This window comes from Engystomops pustulosus, chromosome 1 (assembly GCF_040894005.1).
Source record: "Engystomops pustulosus chromosome 1, aEngPut4.maternal, whole genome shotgun sequence".
NCBI classification, from domain to species: Eukaryota; Metazoa; Chordata; class Amphibia; order Anura; family Leptodactylidae; genus Engystomops; species Engystomops pustulosus.
Genome location: NC_092411.1, coordinates 287,378,525 through 287,398,210, shown reverse-complemented (window position 1 = coordinate 287,398,210; position 19,686 = coordinate 287,378,525). Strand labels below are relative to the sequence as shown.

The window sequence follows — 19,686 nt, the reverse complement described above, 5'->3', positions numbered from 1 at the left end:
TTCCTGCATCCGTCGCTTCTATGCTGAGGTCCGCCAGAGTTCACCTTCTTCTTCCTGGTGCATGTGAGTGCTTAATCTTGCGACACAATTCCGTTTTTAAATTCCGCGGTTTGTCCAAATCCGTCGGGTTGTCCGACAGCCTCCAGACGTCGCGTGCAAGCCGGTGCAGATGCGCCAAAATCTGATCGCGTGCGCCAAAATTCCAGGGCAATTCGCCACAAAATGGGAATAATTATTCGGACACTTAGTAAATGTGCCCCAATGTTGTAAGGCCCCCACCCTAGGAACCACTGCAACGTTGGCTGTGCGGCTTGTTGAAGCACCGGAGTGTGCGAAATGCCGCATTTCTTCGTGGTTCTAAGGCCCTTCCCGCAATCCAGCCCTACCAATAGCTTTTGTAAAGCCACTCTCCCATTACACTCTTCCAAGGATCCATAAATTATCATTTCTTTGTTCTTCTTTAACTGTTTTGTCTTTGAAAGACTCGCATTACAGCATCATCAGCCCTACCAATAGGCTACCTGGTAACTCTATGTACCGGGACAGTTCACCACCACATTGATCAGACCGATTTACACAGGGTAATATGTCATAGCTAAATCTCCATGTGCTGTGATACATTGCAATTCTGCACAATAATATTCAAGAAAATGTGGATTTAGGGAAACTCGTCTCCATATTTTTCTTGGAAAGTTCAGCACCATAAAAATTGTTGAACATTCTTCATCCGTTATGTTGTTTTTAGACAGCTTTCAGATATTTGAGAGCTGTCATACGCGCCTGTGACCCCCCACTTCCCTCAACCGCTTGTGGAATTTGTGGTGCTGAATCATTTCTGCAGATTCGGCTATTATGTCTATAATCGCGTCGTTACGCGCCTTACACCGAGTGGCGGCAAGATGAAATCAATTAAAATTGCATAATGCGTTGCGCTCCTACCGGTAAGTGGCATGTCACCCGCTACACCAGGGGGTGGTAATAACCAAACTATTTAAGTAATTGAATAAAAAAACAAGAAATTCCAGCAGCCGGCAAACCGCGTCCCATTGCACCGCGCTGATGAAGGCTTTAAGACTCTGGCAATGACGAACCAACCACAGAGAAAACTATTAACATTTTTATGATGCCTACCAGCTAAAACGGCCAAGGGGTAATCACTGCTCTGAAGACTAACGGGGACATGAGATGAGATTGTTAACTCCCGTGTGGCCTACTACCAGCCAATACGGTGCCAATACATGGCAATCTTTGTATAGTGGTTCCCCAATTATATCTGCACCAATAATAGGAAGGGATGTGACGAGGGGACCAGTCAGGAAACAAGAGATGAGAAGTTGGAACAATAGGCACAAAGTCATCCTAACCGAGAGTAAGACCTATAGAGGACCCTATTGTAGACTGAAGCCTTGATGGCTGGAAGCATACTATTCCAAAATGTCTGCTTTCATCTATTGTAACACATTTTGATCAGTGATTGTGTGATGGAGATGTCCACAAACCAGGGCTGGATTAAGAGACGGATCAAGAGAAAAGTAATTTTTTTTTATTTAATTCCCAAGAACAGGGGGCCACCATATGAGAGGAGGACAGGAGGTCACAGTATAAGAGATTACAGGGGGCCACCATATGAGAGGAGGACAGGAGGCCACAGTATAAGAGATTACAGGGGGCCACCATATGAGAGGAGGACAGGAGGTCACAGTATAAGAGATTACAGGGGGCCACCATATGAGAGGAGGACAGGAGGCCACAGTATAAGAGATTACAGGGGGCCACCATATGAGAGGAGGACAGGAGGTCACAGTATAAGAGATTACAGGGGGCCACCATATGAGAGGAGGACAGGAGGCCACAGTATAAGAGATTACAGGGGGCCACAATATGAGAGGAGGACAGGGGGCCACAGTATAAGAGATTACAGGGGGCCACCATATGAGAGGAGGACAGGGGGCCACAGTATAAGAGATTACAGGGGGCCACCATATGAGAGGAGGACAGGAGGCCACAGTATAAGAGATTACAGGGGGCCACAATATGAGAGGAGGACAGGGGGCCACAGTATAAGAGATTACAGGGGGCCACCATATGAGAGGAGGACAAGAGGTCACAGTATAAGAGATTACAGGGGGCCACAATATGAGAGGAGGACAGGGGGCCACAGTATAAGAGATTACAGGGGGCCACCATATGAGAGGAGGACAAGAGGCCACAGTATAAGAGATTACAGGGGGCCACCATATGAGAGGAGGACAGGGGGCCACAGTATAAGAGATTACAGGGGGCCACAATATGAGAGGAGGACAGGGGGCCACAGTATAAGAGATTACAGGGGGCCACCATATGAGAGGAGGACAGGGGGCCACAGTATAAGAGATTACAGGGGGCCACCATATGAGAGGAGGACAGGAGGCCACAGTATAAGAGATTACAGGGGGCCACCATATGAGAGGAGGACAGGAGGCCACAGTATAAGAGATTACAGGGGGCCACCATATGAGAGGAGGACAGGAGGCCACAGTATAAGAGATTACAGGGGGCCACCATATGAGAGGAGGACAGGAGGTCACAGTATAAGAGATTACAGGGGGCCACCATATGAGAGGAGGACAGGAGGCCACAGTATAAGAGATTACAGGGGGCCACCATATGAGAGGAGGACAGGAGGTCACAGTATAAGAGATTACAGGGGGCCACCATATGAGAGGAGGACAGGAGGCCACAGTATAAGAGATTACAGGGGGCCACAATATGAGAGGAGGACAGGGGGCCACAGTATAAGAGATTACAGGGGGCCACCATATGAGAGGAGGACAGGGGGCCACAGTATAAGAGATTACAGGGGGCCACAATATGAGAGGAGGACAGGAGGCCACAGTATAAGAGATTACAGGGGGCCACCATATGAGAGGAGGACAGGAGGTCACAGTATAAGAGATTACAGGGGGCCACCATATGAGAGGAGGACAGGAGGCCACAGTATAAGAGATTACAGGGGGCCACAATATGAGAGGAGGACAGGGGGCCACAGTATAAGAGATTACAGGGGGCCACCATATGAGAGGAGGACAGGGGGCCACAGTATAAGAGATTACAGGGGGCCACCATATGAGAGGAGGACAGGAGGCCACAGTATAAGAGATTACAGGGGGCCACAATATGAGAGGAGGACAGGGGGCCACAGTATAAGAGATTACAGGGGGCCACCATATGAGAGGAGGACAGGAGGCCACAGTATAAGAGATTACAGGGGGCCACAATATGAGAGGAGGACAGGGGGCCACAGTATAAGAGATTACAGGGGGCCACCATATGAGAGGAGGACAGGAGGTCACAGTATAAGAGATTACAGGGGGCCACCATATGAGAGGAGGACAGGAGGCCACAGTATAAGAGATTACAGGGGGCCACAATATGAGAGGAGGACAGGGGGCCACAGTATAAGAGATTACAGGGGGCCACCATATGAGAGGAGGACAGGGGGCCACAGTATAAGAGATTACAGGGGGCCACCATATGAGAGGAGGACAGGAGGCCACAGTATAAGAGATTACAGGGGGCCACCATATGAGAGGAGGACAGGAGGCCACAGTATAAGAGATTACAGGGGGCCACCATATGAGAGGAGGACAGGAGGCCACAGTATAAGAGATTACAGGGGGCCACCATATGAGAGGAGGACAGGAGGTCACAGTATAAGAGATTACAGGGGGCCACCATATGAGAGGAGGACAGGAGGCCACAGTATAAGAGATTACAGGGGGCCACCATATGAGAGGAGGACAGGAGGTCACAGTATAAGAGATTACAGGGGGCCACCATATGAGAGGAGGACAGGAGGCCACAGTATAAGAGATTACAGGGGGCCACAATATGAGAGGAGGACAGGGGGCCACAGTATAAGAGATTACAGGGGGCCACCATATGAGAGGAGGACAGGGGGCCACAGTATAAGAGATTACAGGGGGCCACCATATGAGAGGAGGACAGGAGGCCACAGTATAAGAGATTACAGGGGGCCACCATATGAGAGGAGGACAGGAGGCCACAGTATAAGAGATTACAGGGGGCCACCATATGAGAGGAGGACAGGAGGCCACAGTATAAGAGATTACAGGGGGCCACCATATGAGAGGAGGACAGGGGGCCACAGTATAAGAGATTACAGGGGGCCACCATATGAGAGGAGGACAGGAGGCCACAGTATAAGAGATTACAGGGGGTCACAATATGAGAGGAGGACAAGAGGCCACAGTATAAGAGATTACAGGGGGCCACAATATGAGAGGAGGACAGGAGGCCACAGTATAAGAGATTACAGGGGGCCACAATATGAGAGGAGGACAGGAGGCCACAGTATAAGAGATTACAGGGGGCCACCATATGAGAGGAGGACAAGAGGCCACAGTATAAGAGATTACAGGGGGTCACCATATGAGAGGAGGACAGGGGGCCACAGTATAAGAGATTACAGGGGGCAACCATATGAGAGGAGGACAGGAGGCCACAGTATAAGAGATTACAGGGGGTCACCATATGAGAGGAGGACAGGAGGCCACAGTATAAGAGATTACAGGGGGCCACAATATGAGAGGAGGACAGGAGGCCACAGTATAAGAGATTACAGGGGGCCACCATATGAGAGGAGGACAGGAGGCCACAGTATAAGAGATTACAGGGGGCCACAATATGAGAGGAGGACAGGGGGCCACAGTATAAGAGATTACAGGGGGTCACAATATGAGAGGAGGACAGGGGGCCACAGTATAAGAGATTACAGGGGGCCACAATATGAGAGGAGGACAGGAGGCCACAGTATAAGAGATTACAGGGGGCCACCATATGAGAGGAGGACAAGAGGCCACAGTATAAGAGATTACAGGGGGTCACCATATGAGAGGAGGACAGGGGGCCACAGTATAAGAGATTACAGGGGGTCACAATATGAGAGGAGGACAGGGGGCCACAGTATAAGAGATTACAGGGGGTCACAATATGAGAGGAGGACAGGAGGCCACAGTATAAGAGATTACAGGGGGCCACCATATGAGAGGAGGACAAGAGGCCACAGTATAAGAGATTACAGGGGGTCACCATATGAGAGGAGGACAGGGGGCCACAGTATAAGAGATTACAGGGGGCCACCATATGAGAGGAGGACAGGAGGCCACAGTATAAGAGATTACAGGGGGCCACCATATGAGAGGAGGACAAGAGGCCACAGTATAAGAGATTACAGGGGGTCACCATATGAGAGGAGGACAGGGGGCCACAGTATAAGAGATTACAGGGGGCCACCATATGAGAGGAGGACAGGAGGCCACAGTATAAGAGATTACAGGGGGCCACCATATGAGAGGAGGACAGGAGGTCACAGTATAAGAGATTACAGGGGGCCACCATATGAGAGGAGGACAGGAGGCCACAGTATAAGAGATTACAGGGGGCCACAATATGAGAGGAGGACAGAAGGCCACAGTATAAGAGATTACAGGGGGCCACCATATGAGAGGAGGACAAGAGGCCACAGTATAAGAGATTACAGGGGGCCACCATATGAGAGGAGGACAGGAGGCCACAGTATAAGAGATTACAGGGGGCCACAATATGAGAGGAGGACAGAAGGCCACAGTATAAGAGATTACACGGGGCCACCATATGAGAGGAGGACAGGAGGCCACAGTATAAGAGATTACAGGGGGCCACCATATGAGAGGAGGACAGGAGGCCACAGTATAAGAGATTACAGGGGGCCACCATATGAGAGGAGGACAGGAGGCCACAGTATAAGAGATTACAGGGGGCCACCATATGAGAGGAGGACAGGAGGCCACAGTATAAGAGATTACAGGGGGCCACAATATGAGAGGAGGACAGGAGGCCACAGTATAAGAGATTACAGGGGGCCACCATATGAGAGGAGGACAGGAGGCCACAGTATAAGAGATTACAGGGGGCCACCATATGAGAGGAGGACAGGAGGCCACAGTATAAGAGATTACAGGGGGCCACCATATGAGAGGAGGACAGGGGGCCACAGTATAAGAGATTACAGGGGGCCACCATATGAGAGGAGGACAGGAGGCCACAGTATAAGAGATTACAGGGGGCCACCATATGAGAGGAGGACAGGAGGCCACAGTATAAGAGATTACAGGGGGCCACCATATGAGAGGAGGACAGGGGGCCACAGTATAAGAGATTACAGGGGGCCACCATATGAGAGGAGGACAGGAGGCCACAGTATAAGAGATTACAGGGGGCCACCATATGAGAGGAGGACAGGAGGCCACAGTATAAGAGATTACAGGGGGCCACCATATGAGAGGAGGACAGGGGGCCACAGTATAAGAGATTACAGGGGGCCACCATATGAGAGGAGGACAGGAGGCCACAGTATAAGAGATTACAGGGGGTCACAATATGAGAGGAGGACAGGATGCCACAGTATAAGAGATTACAGGGGGCCACCATATGAGAGGAGGACAGGAGGCCACAGTATAAGAGATTACAGGGGGCAACCATATGAGAGGAGGACAGGAGGCCACAGTATAAGAGATTACAGGGGGCCACCATATGAGAGGAGGACAAGAGGCCACAGTATAAGAGATTACAGGGGGCCACAATATGAGAGGAGGACAGGAGGTCACAGTATAAGAGATTACAGGGGGCCACCATATGAGAGGAGGACAGGGGGCCACAGTATAAGAGATTACAGGGGGCCACCATATGAGAGGAGGACAGGAGGCCACAGTATAAGAGATTACAGGGGGCCACCATATGAGAGGAGGACAGGAGGCCACAGTATAAGAGATTACAGGGGGCCACCATATGAGAGGAGGACAGGAGGCCACAGTATAAGAGATTACAGGGGGCCACCATATGAGAGGAGGACAGGAGGCCACAGTATAAGAGATTACAGGGGGCCACAATATGAGAGGAGGACAGGAGGCCACAGTATAAGAGATTACAGGGGGCTACCATATGAGAGGAGGACAAGAGGCCACAGTATAAGAGATTACAGGGGGTCACCATATGAGAGGAGGACAGGGGGCCACAGTATAAGAGATTACAGGGGGTCACCATATGAGAGGAGGACAGGGGGCCACAGTATAAGAGATTACAGGGGGTCACAATATGAGAGGAGGACAGGGGGCCACAGTATAAGAGATTACAGGGGGCCACAATATGAGAGGAGGACAGGAGGCCACAGTATAAGAGATTACAGGGGGCCACCATATGAGAGGAGGACAAGAGGCCACAGTATAAGAGATTACAGGGGGTCACCATATGAGAGGAGGACAGGGGGCCACAGTATAAGAGATTACAGGGGGTCACAATATGAGAGGAGGACAGGGGGCCACAGTATAAGAGATTACAGGGGGCCACAATATGAGAGGAGGACAGGATGCCACAGTATAAGAGATTACAGGGGGCCACCATATGAGAGGAGGACAGGAGGCCACAGTATAAGAGATTACAGGGGGCAACCATATGAGAGGAGGACAGGAGGCCACAGTATAAGAGATTACAGGGGGTCACCATATGAGAGGAGGACAAGAGGCCACAGTATAAGAGATTACAGGGGGCCACAATATGAGAGGAGGACAGGAGGCCACAGTATAAGAGATTACAGGGGGCCACCATATGAGAGGAGGACAGGAGGCCACAGTATAAGAGATTACAGGGGGCCACAATATGAGAGGAGGACAGAAGGCCACAGTATAAGAGATTACACGGGGCCACCATATGAGAGGAGGACAGGAGGCCACAGTATAAGAGATTACAGGGGGCCACCATATGAGAGGAGGACAAGAGGCCACAGTATAAGAGATTACAGGGGGCCACCATATGAGAGGAGGACAGGAGGCCACAGTATAAGAGATTACAGGGGGCCACCATATGAGAGGAGGACAGGAGGCCACAGTATAAGAGATTACAGGGGGCCACCATATGAGAGGAGGACAGGAGGCCACAGTATAAGAGATTACAGGGGGCCACCATATGAGAGGAGGACAGGGGGCCACAGTATAAGAGATTACAGGGGGCCACCATATGAGAGGAGGACAGGAGGCCACAGTATAAGAGATTACAGGGGGCCACCATATGAGAGGAGGACAGGAGGCCACAGTATAAGAGATTACAGGGGGCCACCATATGAGAGGAGGACAGGAGGCCACAGTATAAGAGATTACAGGGGGCCACCATATGAGAGGAGGACAGGGGGCCACAGTATAAGAGATTACAGGGGGCCACCATATGAGAGGAGGACAGGAGGCCACAGTATAAGAGATTACACGGGGCCACCATATGAGAGGAGGACAGGAGGCCACAGTATAAGAGATTACAGGGGGTCACCATATGAGAGGAGGACAAGAGGCCACAGTATAAGAGATTACAGGGGGCCACCATATGAGAGGAGGACAGGAGGCCACAGTATAAGAGATTACAGGGGGCCACCATATGAGAGGAGGACAGGAGGCCACAGTATAAGAGATTACAGGGGGCCACAATATGAGAGGAGGACAGAAGGCCACAGTATAAGAGATTACACGGGGCCACCATATGAGAGGAGGACAGGAGGCCACAGTATAAGAGATTACAGGGGGCCACCATATGAGAGGAGGACAGGAGGCCACAGTATAAGAGATTACAGGGGGCCACCATATGAGAGGAGGACAGGAGGCCACAGTATAAGAGATTACAGGGGGCCACCATATGAGAGGAGGACAGGAGGCCACAGTATAAGAGATTACAGGGGGCCACAATATGAGAGGAGGACAGGAGGCCACAGTATAAGAGATTACAGGGGGCCACCATATGAGAGGAGGACAGGAGGCCACAGTATAAGAGATTACAGGGGGCCACCATATGAGAGGAGGACAGGAGGCCACAGTATAAGAGATTACAGGGGGCCACCATATGAGAGGAGGACAGGGGGCCACAGTATAAGAGATTACAGGGGGCCACCATATGAGAGGAGGACAGGAGGCCACAGTATAAGAGATTACAGGGGGCCACCATATGAGAGGAGGACAGGAGGCCACAGTATAAGAGATTACAGGGGGCCACCATATGAGAGGAGGACAGGGGGCCACAGTATAAGAGATTACAGGGGGCCACAATATGAGAGGAGGACAGGAGGCCACAGTATAAGAGATTACAGGGGGCCACAATATGAGAGGAGGACAGGAGGCCACAGTATAAGAGATTACAGGGGGCCACCATATGAGAGGAGGACAAGAGGCCACAGTATAAGAGATTACAGGGGGTCACCATATGAGAGGAGGACAGGAGGCCACAGTATAAGAGATTACAGGGGGCAACCATATGAGAGGAGGACAGGGGGCCACAGTATAAGAGATTACAGGGGGTCACAATATGAGAGGAGGACAGGGGGCCACAGTATAAGAGATTACAGGGGGCCACAATATGAGAGGAGGACAGGATGCCACAGTATAAGAGATTACAGGGGGCCACCATATGAGAGGAGGACAGGAGGCCACAGTATAAGAGATTACAGGGGGCCACCATATGAGAGGAGGACAGGAGGCCACAGTATAAGAGATTACAGGGGGTCACCATATGAGAGGAGGACAAGAGGCCACAGTATAAGAGATTACAGGGGGCCACCATATGAGAGGAGGACAGGAGGCCACAGTATAAGAGATTACAGGGGGCCACCATATGAGAGGAGGACAGGAGGCCACAGTATAAGAGATTACAGGGGGCCACCATATGAGAGGAGGACAGGAGGCCACAGTATAAGAGATTACAGGGGGCCACCATATGAGAGGAGGACAGGAGGCCACAGTATAAGAGATTACAGGGGGCCACCATATGAGAGGAGGACAGGAGGCCACAGTATAAGAGATTACAGGGGGCCACCATATGAGAGGAGGACAGGAGGCCACAGTATAAGAGATTACAGGGGGCCACCATATGAGAGGAGGACAGGAGGCCACAGTATAAGAGATTACAGGGGGCCACCATATGAGAGGAGGACAGGGGGCCACAGTATAAGAGATTACAGGGGGCCACCATATGAGAGGAGGACAGGAGGCCACAGTATAAGAGATTACAGGGGGCCACAATATGAGAGGAGGACAGGAGGCCACAGTATAAGAGATTACAGGGGGCCACCATATGAGAGGAGGACAGGAGGCCACAGTATAAGAGATTACAGGGGGCCACCATATGAGAGGAGGACAGGAGGCCACAGTATAAGAGATTACAGGGGGCCACCATATGAGAGGAGGACAGGGGGCCACAGTATAAGAGATTACAGGGGGCCACCATATGAGAGGAGGACAGGAGGCCACAGTATAAGAGATTACAGGGGGCCACCATATGAGAGGAGGACAGGGGGCCACAGTATAAGAGATTACAGGGGGCCACCATATGAGAGGAGGACAGGAGGCCACAGTATAAGAGATTACAGGGGGCCACCATATGAGAGGAGGACAGGAGGCCACAGTATAAGAGATTACAGGGGGCCACCATATGAGAGGAGGACAGGAGGCCACAGTATAAGAGATTACAGGGGGCCACCATATGAGAGGAGGACAGGGGGCCACAGTATAAGAGATTACAGGGGGCCACCATATGAGAGGAGGACAGGAGGCCACAGTATAAGAGATTACAGGGGGCCACCATATGAGAGGAGGACAGGAGGCCACAGTATAAGAGATTACAGGGGGCCACAATATGAGAGGAGGACAGAAGGCCACAGTATAAGAGATTACAGGGGGCCACCATATGAGAGGAGGACAGGGGGCCACAGTATAAGAGATTACAGGGGGCCACCATATGAGAGGAGGACAGAAGGCCACAGTATAAGAGATTACAGGGGGCCACAATATGAGGGAAGAGGGCCACAGTATAAGAGATTACAGGGGGCCACCATATGAGAGGAGGACAGAAGGCCACAGTATAAGAGATTACAGGGGGCCACAATATGAGGGAAGAGGGCCACAGTATAAGAGATTACAGGGGGCCACCATATGAGAGGAGGACAGGAGGCCACAGTATAAGAGATTACAGGGGGCCACCATATGAGAGGAGGACAAGAGGCCACAGTATAAGAGATTACAGGGGGTCACAATATGAGGGAAGAGGGCCACAGTATAAGACAGAACAGTGGGCCACAATATGAGGGGAGTGGGCCACAGTAAAAGAGAGGACAGGGGCCACAATATGAGACAAGACATGAGGCCACGTTAGGCTTGCAGACAGGGAGCCACAATATGAGAGGAAGACAGGGGGCCACAGTAGAAGAGCGGACAGGGGGGGGTCACAATATGAGGGAAGAAAGCCACAGTATGAGAGAGGACAGAGGCCCCAAATATGAGACAACACAGTAGGCCACAATATGAGGTGAGGGGACCACAGTCAAAGAGAGGACAGGGGGCAACAATATGAGACAGGGGGCCACAATATGAGACAGGACAGGAGGCCACATTATGCTAGCAGACAGGGAGCCACAATATGAGAGGGGGACAGGGGGGTCACAATATGAGGGAAGAGGGCCACAGTATGAGAGAGGACAGGGGGCCACAATATTATGGGAGTGGGCCATAATATGAGGAGAGGTGCCTACGGTGTTAGAGAGGACAGGGGGCCACAATATGAGGAGAGGTGCCCAAGGTGTTAGAGAGGACAGGGGGCCACAATATGAGGAGAGGTGCCCACGGTGTTAGAGAGGACAGGGGGCCACAATATGAGGAGAGGTGCCCACGGTGTTAGAGAGGACAGGGGGCCACAATATGAGGAGAGGTGCCCACGGTGTTAGAGAGGACAGGCGGCCACAATATGAGGAGAGGGGGCCATGGTATTAGAGAGGACAGGCGGCCACAATATGAGGAGAGGGGGCCATGGTATTATAGAGAGGGCAGGGGGCCACAATATGAGGAGAGGGGGCCATGGTATTAGAGAGGACAGGCGGCCACAATATGAGGAGAGGTGCCCACGGTGTTAGAGAGGACAGGGGGCCACAATATGAGGAGAGGGGGCCATGGTATTAGAGAGGACAGGGGGCCACAATATGAGGGGTGAGAGCCACAATATGAGAGAGGACAGTACCACAATATGAGGGAGAGATGGAGGGGTGACAATATGATGGGGGTGGAGGACAGAGGCCACAGTATGAAGGGAATGTGTGACAGGAGGCTACAACATTAGGAGGGGGATGACAGGAGTACAGAAAGCTCAGGCATTATAAATTTGGTGATATAATAAAAAGTGTGGGAACAACAGTAAAGGGTAGATACATTAAATAGGTGCAAATATTTGTTACTGAGTTGCATAATGGGGTATTAAATGGGTCCATAGGAAGGTTGGCCCCAGGAAGGCGCCATTATACTATGTGGGGCCATTAAGGACGATATTATACTATGTTTGGGGGTGGGGCAATAGGTGTGAATTAGGAAAACGGGAGGGGCTCTTTGTCCCTATTTTTCTTCAGAACCAATATAGCCGGCACAAAGCTATAAAATTATATAGAAAGAGCTGGAACTAGTCAGTAGAGTCGTCACATCAATTTACTATTACGTAAAACTTTCATATTAAAATCAGACTAACACAAAGTATCAATCTTAGACACGATTAGTGTCATCAAACTATAAAGAAACTGGTCTTGTGCTTACTTTAATATGGATCCTATTGTAGTAGGGTTTGTCTTATACACAATACACTTTTACTACAAGTCAAATATTTGTAGTCAAATAATACTGTGCAAAATTGTACTTTACTAGTTCACATTACATGCCCTTAAAGGGGTTTTTCCACGAAGAAAAGTTAGGCCCTATCCATCGGATAGGACCTCACTTGCTGATCAGTGGGGGTCTCAGTGATGAGACCCCCACATATCACGAAAACGATGAGTGCAGCACTCGGCAATTTCCATCAGCTCCGTAGACATTAATAGAGCAGATTGATAATGCACGGCCGTCTGCTCCATTAGTCTGACAGAGCGACGCGGGGTCCGATGGAGGTACCTGTAACCCCATCGGACCCCTCGTTTTCATGATCTGTCTCAGCACTGAGACCCTCACTGATCAGCAAGTTAGGCCCTACTCGGTGGATAGGGCCTAACCTTTGTTTGTGGGAAAACCCCTTTAAGCCCATAAAAATCTCCTCAAGAGCTTGAATAGTGCTTGAAGAAGAAGATACTTCGAAACGCATTGAGCGAACAGAAAAACCTTCACGTTTATGACAAAAGGAAAAGCTGCATAGAAAGTAATCTTACCCATATTTTAGGGTGCTACCAGGTCAATCCACAGGTGCGACTAGCCTGCGGTGACAGCCAAGGTCGAAGTACAGAATCACAGTCCAGGCTCAAGGTCAGGCACAGGCAGGAAGTCAGGGCAGGCAGCAGAGATGCAGAGGTCAGATCCAGGGTCACAACGGGAGATCAACACAGAGTCAAGGAACCAGGAAGCTTTCTCTTATCGCTATGAGCTTTAAGATCCGGCGAGAGATGGGAGCTGCAGGGGAAAACCCAAAAATACCAGCGCCAATCAGGGGTGCGCTGGCCCTTTAAATCTTCGAGTGCTAGCACGTGCGCGCCCTAGGGAGTGGGGACGTGCTCGGGTTAGCCGGGATGGGAGCAGGAGCGTAGAGAGGTAAGTGAGGGCTGGGGGATGGGGGAGTGCCGTCACAGAGGGGCACAGGGACACCCGTGACACAGGTACATTACATTGCATTGGGTTCTCTTGCATAGAGTTGAGTTAAAGGGACTTCTTCTAACCCACCAGTGCAGAGAAACCAGACATGGAAGCTTAGCAAAAAGTTGAGTCTCAGGAACATTAACCATTTTTTTCAGACACAAAGATGATTAAACCAGGATTGTAACCTGAACATCCATCTTCATAAATGGTCATGGATGGACCAGTTGATCCCAGGAATAAAACTTAAAGGAAATGGTTCTCCTCTCTCTGGTGTCTTTTATCCAGTAGTTTCCCCAACTACTCTCATGACATGATACACAAAACAGACTAAAGCTTTAAGTCCGACCTGGGGATCATCCCAAATTTGATTATCTTATGTCACTAGAAATCATTGTGACCCTGAAACTCTACAGATTCAGCTACTTCTTGGTTACCAAGTTACTTCTTGGTTTATTTTCAGACCTAAATCAATAACAATAACCAAACAATAAATGTTCATTCACTTTTACAGCCCTAAGTAATAAAAAACACCAGAGAGTTCAGAAATCAGCCCCCTGGAGTAGACGTAACTCAAGCCTTGGCGTGGTGGAGGTGGTAGATCAATCCATGGACATTCGCCCGATGTGGTGTGCCCTGATTTCCTGATGCCAAAAGACTCCAAATCTCTTAGGAAAATGTTTATCTGGTGAATTACATAGAACAGCCATAGGAGAGCTTGTGATACGTTACAGACCTCGGCCATTTATCAGCTGATTATAGTATAAAAACCAAACCCTGGGATTATGTCACAGCTCTGTCCAAGTCAACATACCAGAAGAGCCAGCCGCCTTCAGTATCAGGAGAAGACGTAATAGTCAACAGAAATGATTGGAGTTATTGAAGAACATTGTAAAACATGTAGGACCTCAAGGAAAAGCTGTAACGTGACATTTAGAAGCACATAAACACATCTGATCAGGTTACAATCTGAACTCACGTCTTCTCAGGGCTGATAAACCAGTCTCCGGCCCATGTCCAACCACTGGAGGGCTTGAAGCTATCCTTTGGAAGCTTGATCTTCCCAGTCACATCTGAGTACTTGGGGTAGGTGAGTCCGGTGGTTCCCCAGTTTCCCACCAATGCCAGCTTGGTCTGGTTCTCATACTGCAAGACATACAACGCTGTTGGCTTCTCTATTTGTACATGATGACATAGAAAAGTATCAATATAATCTAGGTATCTATAGGTAAAAAAGATGACATTAGATTGTGTCAAAGGTCAAGAATATAAGCTTTTAATATTGTGTTATTTATCACATTGAGATGGGCCAAGATTAGGTAAGGTAAAAAGGAGAGATAGGGTAACATTGTAAGTGAGCAGGGTAGGGTGGGCTGCAATGTAAAATTGTATAAAGAAAACAAACAAAATTCAGAATGGTAGAAAGAGATAGATTTAGACTTTATATGTGTACAGTGTATAGCAGTAATATGATAGATATGATAAAAGAAGATAAGATGGAAGGGTGGGGTTGGATAACATGGGATACAAGCATAGGATCAGATGGGATGGGACGGGATCTTATAAAATGGAAAAAGATGCAATAGGATCAGATGGGATTAAACAGAAAGGGATAGAAAGATGGGACAGAATGCCATAGGATGGGTGGCATAAGATGGTATATGGTAAGATAGGATAGAACAACGCATAGAATCAGAATGGATTGGGATTGGATAGAATGATATGGGATCAGATGGGATGGGCTAAAAATGGATAGTATCCGATGGAGTGCCACAAGATGGGACATAATCAGATGGATGGAATAAGATGTATGAGGATCCAAAGGGCTGGATTAGGTTTGGATAAAATCAGATGATGGATAAGGATTGGATAATGAGATCACATGGGATGATACCCCAAAGGTAAGGATCAGATGGAATAGATGGTGTTTTACAAAATTAGTGGGAATGGAAAGGATGGGATCAGAGGGATGTAATGCAATGGTTGTAAATGGAATTGAAGACATTGGGGCAGATTTACTTACCCGGCCCATTCGCGATCCAGTGGCACATTCTCTGCGCTAAATTCGGGTCCGGCCGGGATTCACTAAGGCAGTTCCTCCGACGTCCACCAGGTGGCGCTGCTGCGCTGAAGAGCATCGGAACGCACTGGAGTTCACCGAGCCGGGCTGAGTGAAGGTAAGTGCAAGCTCGGCGACGCTTTTTGTTTTTTAAATGCGGCAGTTTTTCCGAATCCGTTGGGTTTTCGTTCGGCCACGCCCCCCGATTTTCGGCGCATACATGCCAGCGCCGATGCGCCAAAATCCCAGGGAAATACAGGGAAAATTGGCGCAAAGTGGAAATATTCGGGTAACACGTCAGGAAACCGCGAATCGGGCCCTTAGTATGAATGAATGGAATGTGGTGGATTAAAATCGAATAGAATAAAAATATAGATTAAGATCTGTTTAAAAGGAATGGGATGAGTAAGGATCAGACGTGAAGAAGATTAGTAGGATAGAAAGGTGTTATATGTGTACAGTTTATAGAAGTGATATGTATATAGATATGATAGATATGATAAAAAGGAATGATTTAAAGGAATGGGATGAGTAGGGATCAGACATGAAGAAGATTGGTAGGCTAGAAAGGATTCCCTATGATCAGATAAAACAATATGAAATAAAGTAAGAACCCAGTGAACAGAACAGAATAGTCAAATAAGGAAAGTTTGAAACATTACCGATTCCGCAAACACCGAGAGTTTCCCCTGAGCGTACTGATTGAACTCCTTCTGGTCGACGGAGAGCCCAAACCATAGCTGCACCCGCACCTGCCCTGGCATCTTCGCTCCTTTATTTCCTTCTTGAGGAAACTAAAAATAATAAAACGGAGAAAGTGGAATAAAGAAAACATCTAAACACTGATGTGTTGTCCTCTGGAGAGGCTCCCACCACCAATAATGGAAAATCCATTTTTTTCTTCCTATGTACTGTATAAAGCAATGTCCGGACTAGAATGCCATTTAATTATGCCCACCCATGTCTTGGTTGGTTGAGTTGATTACAAAAAAGATGGTCAGCAACACCTTCAGCTCCAGATTCCTAATGGAAATTCTGTACCTTCTTCTGACACCAAGGCTCACGTGTACCTGTGAATCAACCCAAAAAGGACTGCCTAAAATATGCAATAACTGCACTGCTCTGATCCCGCACCTCATGTGTCCACCTACTCCCATACAGATTGTGAGCCCTCACAGACAGCATCCTGCTTCCACTTCTCTCCAGGACATTTTTGTAGACCATCCTTTGATACAGATGGAGTAAAAAATGGAGAGTCTTTGTAGTCAATAGTAGTAAACTGACAACAGGATCAATATCTAAGTAGGGAACCCCCCCCACACACACACACACACTTTGAGTAACCTAGACCAGCTCTAGACTAGTGGAGAAGGAAAAGAAATCCGGACCAGCGCTTGAACATCCCAAGAAGAATTGGAGCCTCGTGAAGATTTTGTTACTTTATTAAAGTCTTACGATGCGTTTCAGCTCCGGACTGGAGCTTTCACCTGATGAAAGCTCCAGTCCGGAGCTGAAACGCATCGCAAGAGTTTAATAAAGCAACAAAATCTTCACAAGGCTCCAATTCTTCTTTGGATGTTTGAGCGCCGGTCCGGAATTTTTTTCCTTCTCCACGGGCTTTTGCATTTCCTCTCGATGTTACCAAGGACGACCACCCTGGGTTCAACGCGGATATCACGAGGATCGGCTACCATCATCACATAAGGACCTCATTCAAGGCTTACTTTCACCAGATATGAGGTGAGAGTTTTATCGTCACCTTTCTGGATCAATCTACATTTGCAGTATCACACTAGGGTTGCGTCCCTCTCCCTGTGCTTATTCCCCCGGTGGTTGGACGCACGGCTTGCACCCCTGTTCCTCCACCCTCCAGGTACCTCTGTCCAGCTCTAGACAAGGGCAAAGATGTGGAACAGAACGGCCGATAGAACATATTCATAACATACGACAGCTGCATTAGCCGTACATCATACTTGAGTTTGACATCTTGATAATATCACATAATGTGCAGATATTATGTGTGAACCTAGTTCCAAACAGCGATTTTCGAATGGAAAACTTGGTCAGCCAACAGATTTGCTACATATGGTCCAATAGTACTGTCCTAGGGAGGGTGGCTATAATGTGAGCTATCAGACTCGTTTGTAAGAAATAACCTAATTATCAAATAGATCTTTACTTTTGGCCGGATTGTAACGATTGAACAAATATTTCAAAAACTCTCGCAAGGAATTTATGCCCAGATTCTGGTTCCGATTTCTGTCACATTCAATCTAGCCTACAGTCCAATCTGGGCTGACCCCTGCCAGTTAACTTATACCAAAGAAACTCGCACTAATAGAAATGAAAACATACTTTAAGAAATATCGTCTGAAGTTTTCCGCAGTGCTTGCCGCAACACTTGGCCCCGTTCCTGGAGAAAAGGACTTGATGGGCTGGTATTCTGTAATAAGCCACACGCTTGTCTCCTTGTAACATCCAAATCACTATATCTGGCAAGCTGTTCTGCGGCTGAAAAAAAAAAAATTACAGATTCACAAAATATTAGTGAACCTTTCCAACAAATACATAACAAAATACAGATGAAAATTGGAAAATTATGGAAAAGCGAAAGCCACAACGCAGACAGGCATCATTAACATTTTGTATTATCTGCAAGGAGAACATACAGAAGCTCCTGCCAATGATGGAAACCATGGAAGAGGCCAAGGAACTGGCTGCGTGGACTTCTGTTGTCTTCATCTAAGACTTCACCGATGACCACACTTGGCAGAGATGAAGGGACCACCTACTCTTAACCCAAGACTTGATCTTCAACCTAAGCTGAAAGATACTAGAAACCACTGAACTCTGCGTTGAGATGAACGTTCAACAATCCTCGGGACACACAATCGTACTTGTCTCAATGACCTTGTTCCACCACAAAAAATGCCACACGTGGGTGGATTTGGCGAAGAGAGGCTGTGAAGAATACTATTTGCTTAGGAAATAATATCACAGAGGACTTTATTCAGAAGCAGTAAGTCATCAGTGTTTTGGTAACTTCAACCTTCTATAAAAATCTTTACGGTCTATTCTGGGCAATTGGGTCTATTTATGTGGTGAGAACATGGCAGCCACCAGGATGACTCTCAGCAGCAACTCCTCTGCCATGACTTAATCACCAAGGTTACATTTTTACATAATCGTTCCATCTCTCGGATTCAGCAGAAGTAAAAATCTGTTTTTAATTGTTCCTCTTATTATAAAGACATTGATATATTTGCTTTATTTTCAGAAATTTTTGAAGTGTATTAGATGTGACTTTGCCCTATGATTAATAACCCTGTCTCCATACGCTTGGCAGGACCAATGATGGTGAGAAGAGTCTGGAATTTGCCCAAAATGATCAAAATCATTATATTTTATAAAGGAGAAATTTGGATTGTATTCACCTGTCCGAAATACAGTGTGAACCAGCCAGGAGCTTCCCCTTACTAAAGGTATGTGACCAACCCGAGAATGAGGACATACTAGTTCTTCTCAAAGAATTATGTGGGTCTATGGCAAGAACCAGCACCAGTCCCATTTAATGGGGGTCATTTACTAAGGGCCCGATTCGCGTTTTCCCAACGTGTTACCCGAATATTTCCGATTTGCGCCGATTTTCCCTGAATTGCCCCAGGATTTTGGCGCACGCAATCGGATTGCGGCGCTTCGGCGCTGGCATGCACGCGACGGAAAACGGGGGGCGTGGCCGAACAAAAACTCGACGGATTCGGAAAAACCGCCGCATTTAAAACAAAAAAAGTGTCGCGGAGCTTGCGCTTACCTTCACTAAGAATAGGCCGGTGAACTTGAGCGCGTTCCAATGCACTACCTTAATGAATCCCGGCCGGACCCGAATCCACCGCAGAGAACGCGCCGCTGGATGGCGAATGGACCGGGTAAGTAAATCTGCCCCACTGTGTTTATCCCATTAAGCTG

At 48.4% G+C, this 19,686-nt stretch overlaps 1 protein-coding gene across 7 annotated transcripts in view; it reads right to left on the bottom strand.

Annotated features, from left to right (window-relative positions):
* The window catches only part of DYSF (dysferlin), a 173,496-nt gene that overhangs the window by 80,145 nt on the left and 73,665 nt on the right, over positions 1-19,686 (bottom strand). For all 7 annotated transcript variants that reach the window (XM_072126385.1, XM_072126387.1, XM_072126390.1 and 4 more), the window contains 3 exons: positions 18,076-18,231; positions 16,383-16,514; positions 14,641-14,807 (listed from right to left, as the gene is read on the bottom strand). In XM_072126385.1, the coding sequence (XP_071982486.1) occupies positions 14,641-14,807; positions 16,383-16,514; positions 18,076-18,231 (455 nt within the window). The remainder of the gene's footprint in view (positions 1-14,640; positions 14,808-16,382; positions 16,515-18,075; positions 18,232-19,686) is intronic.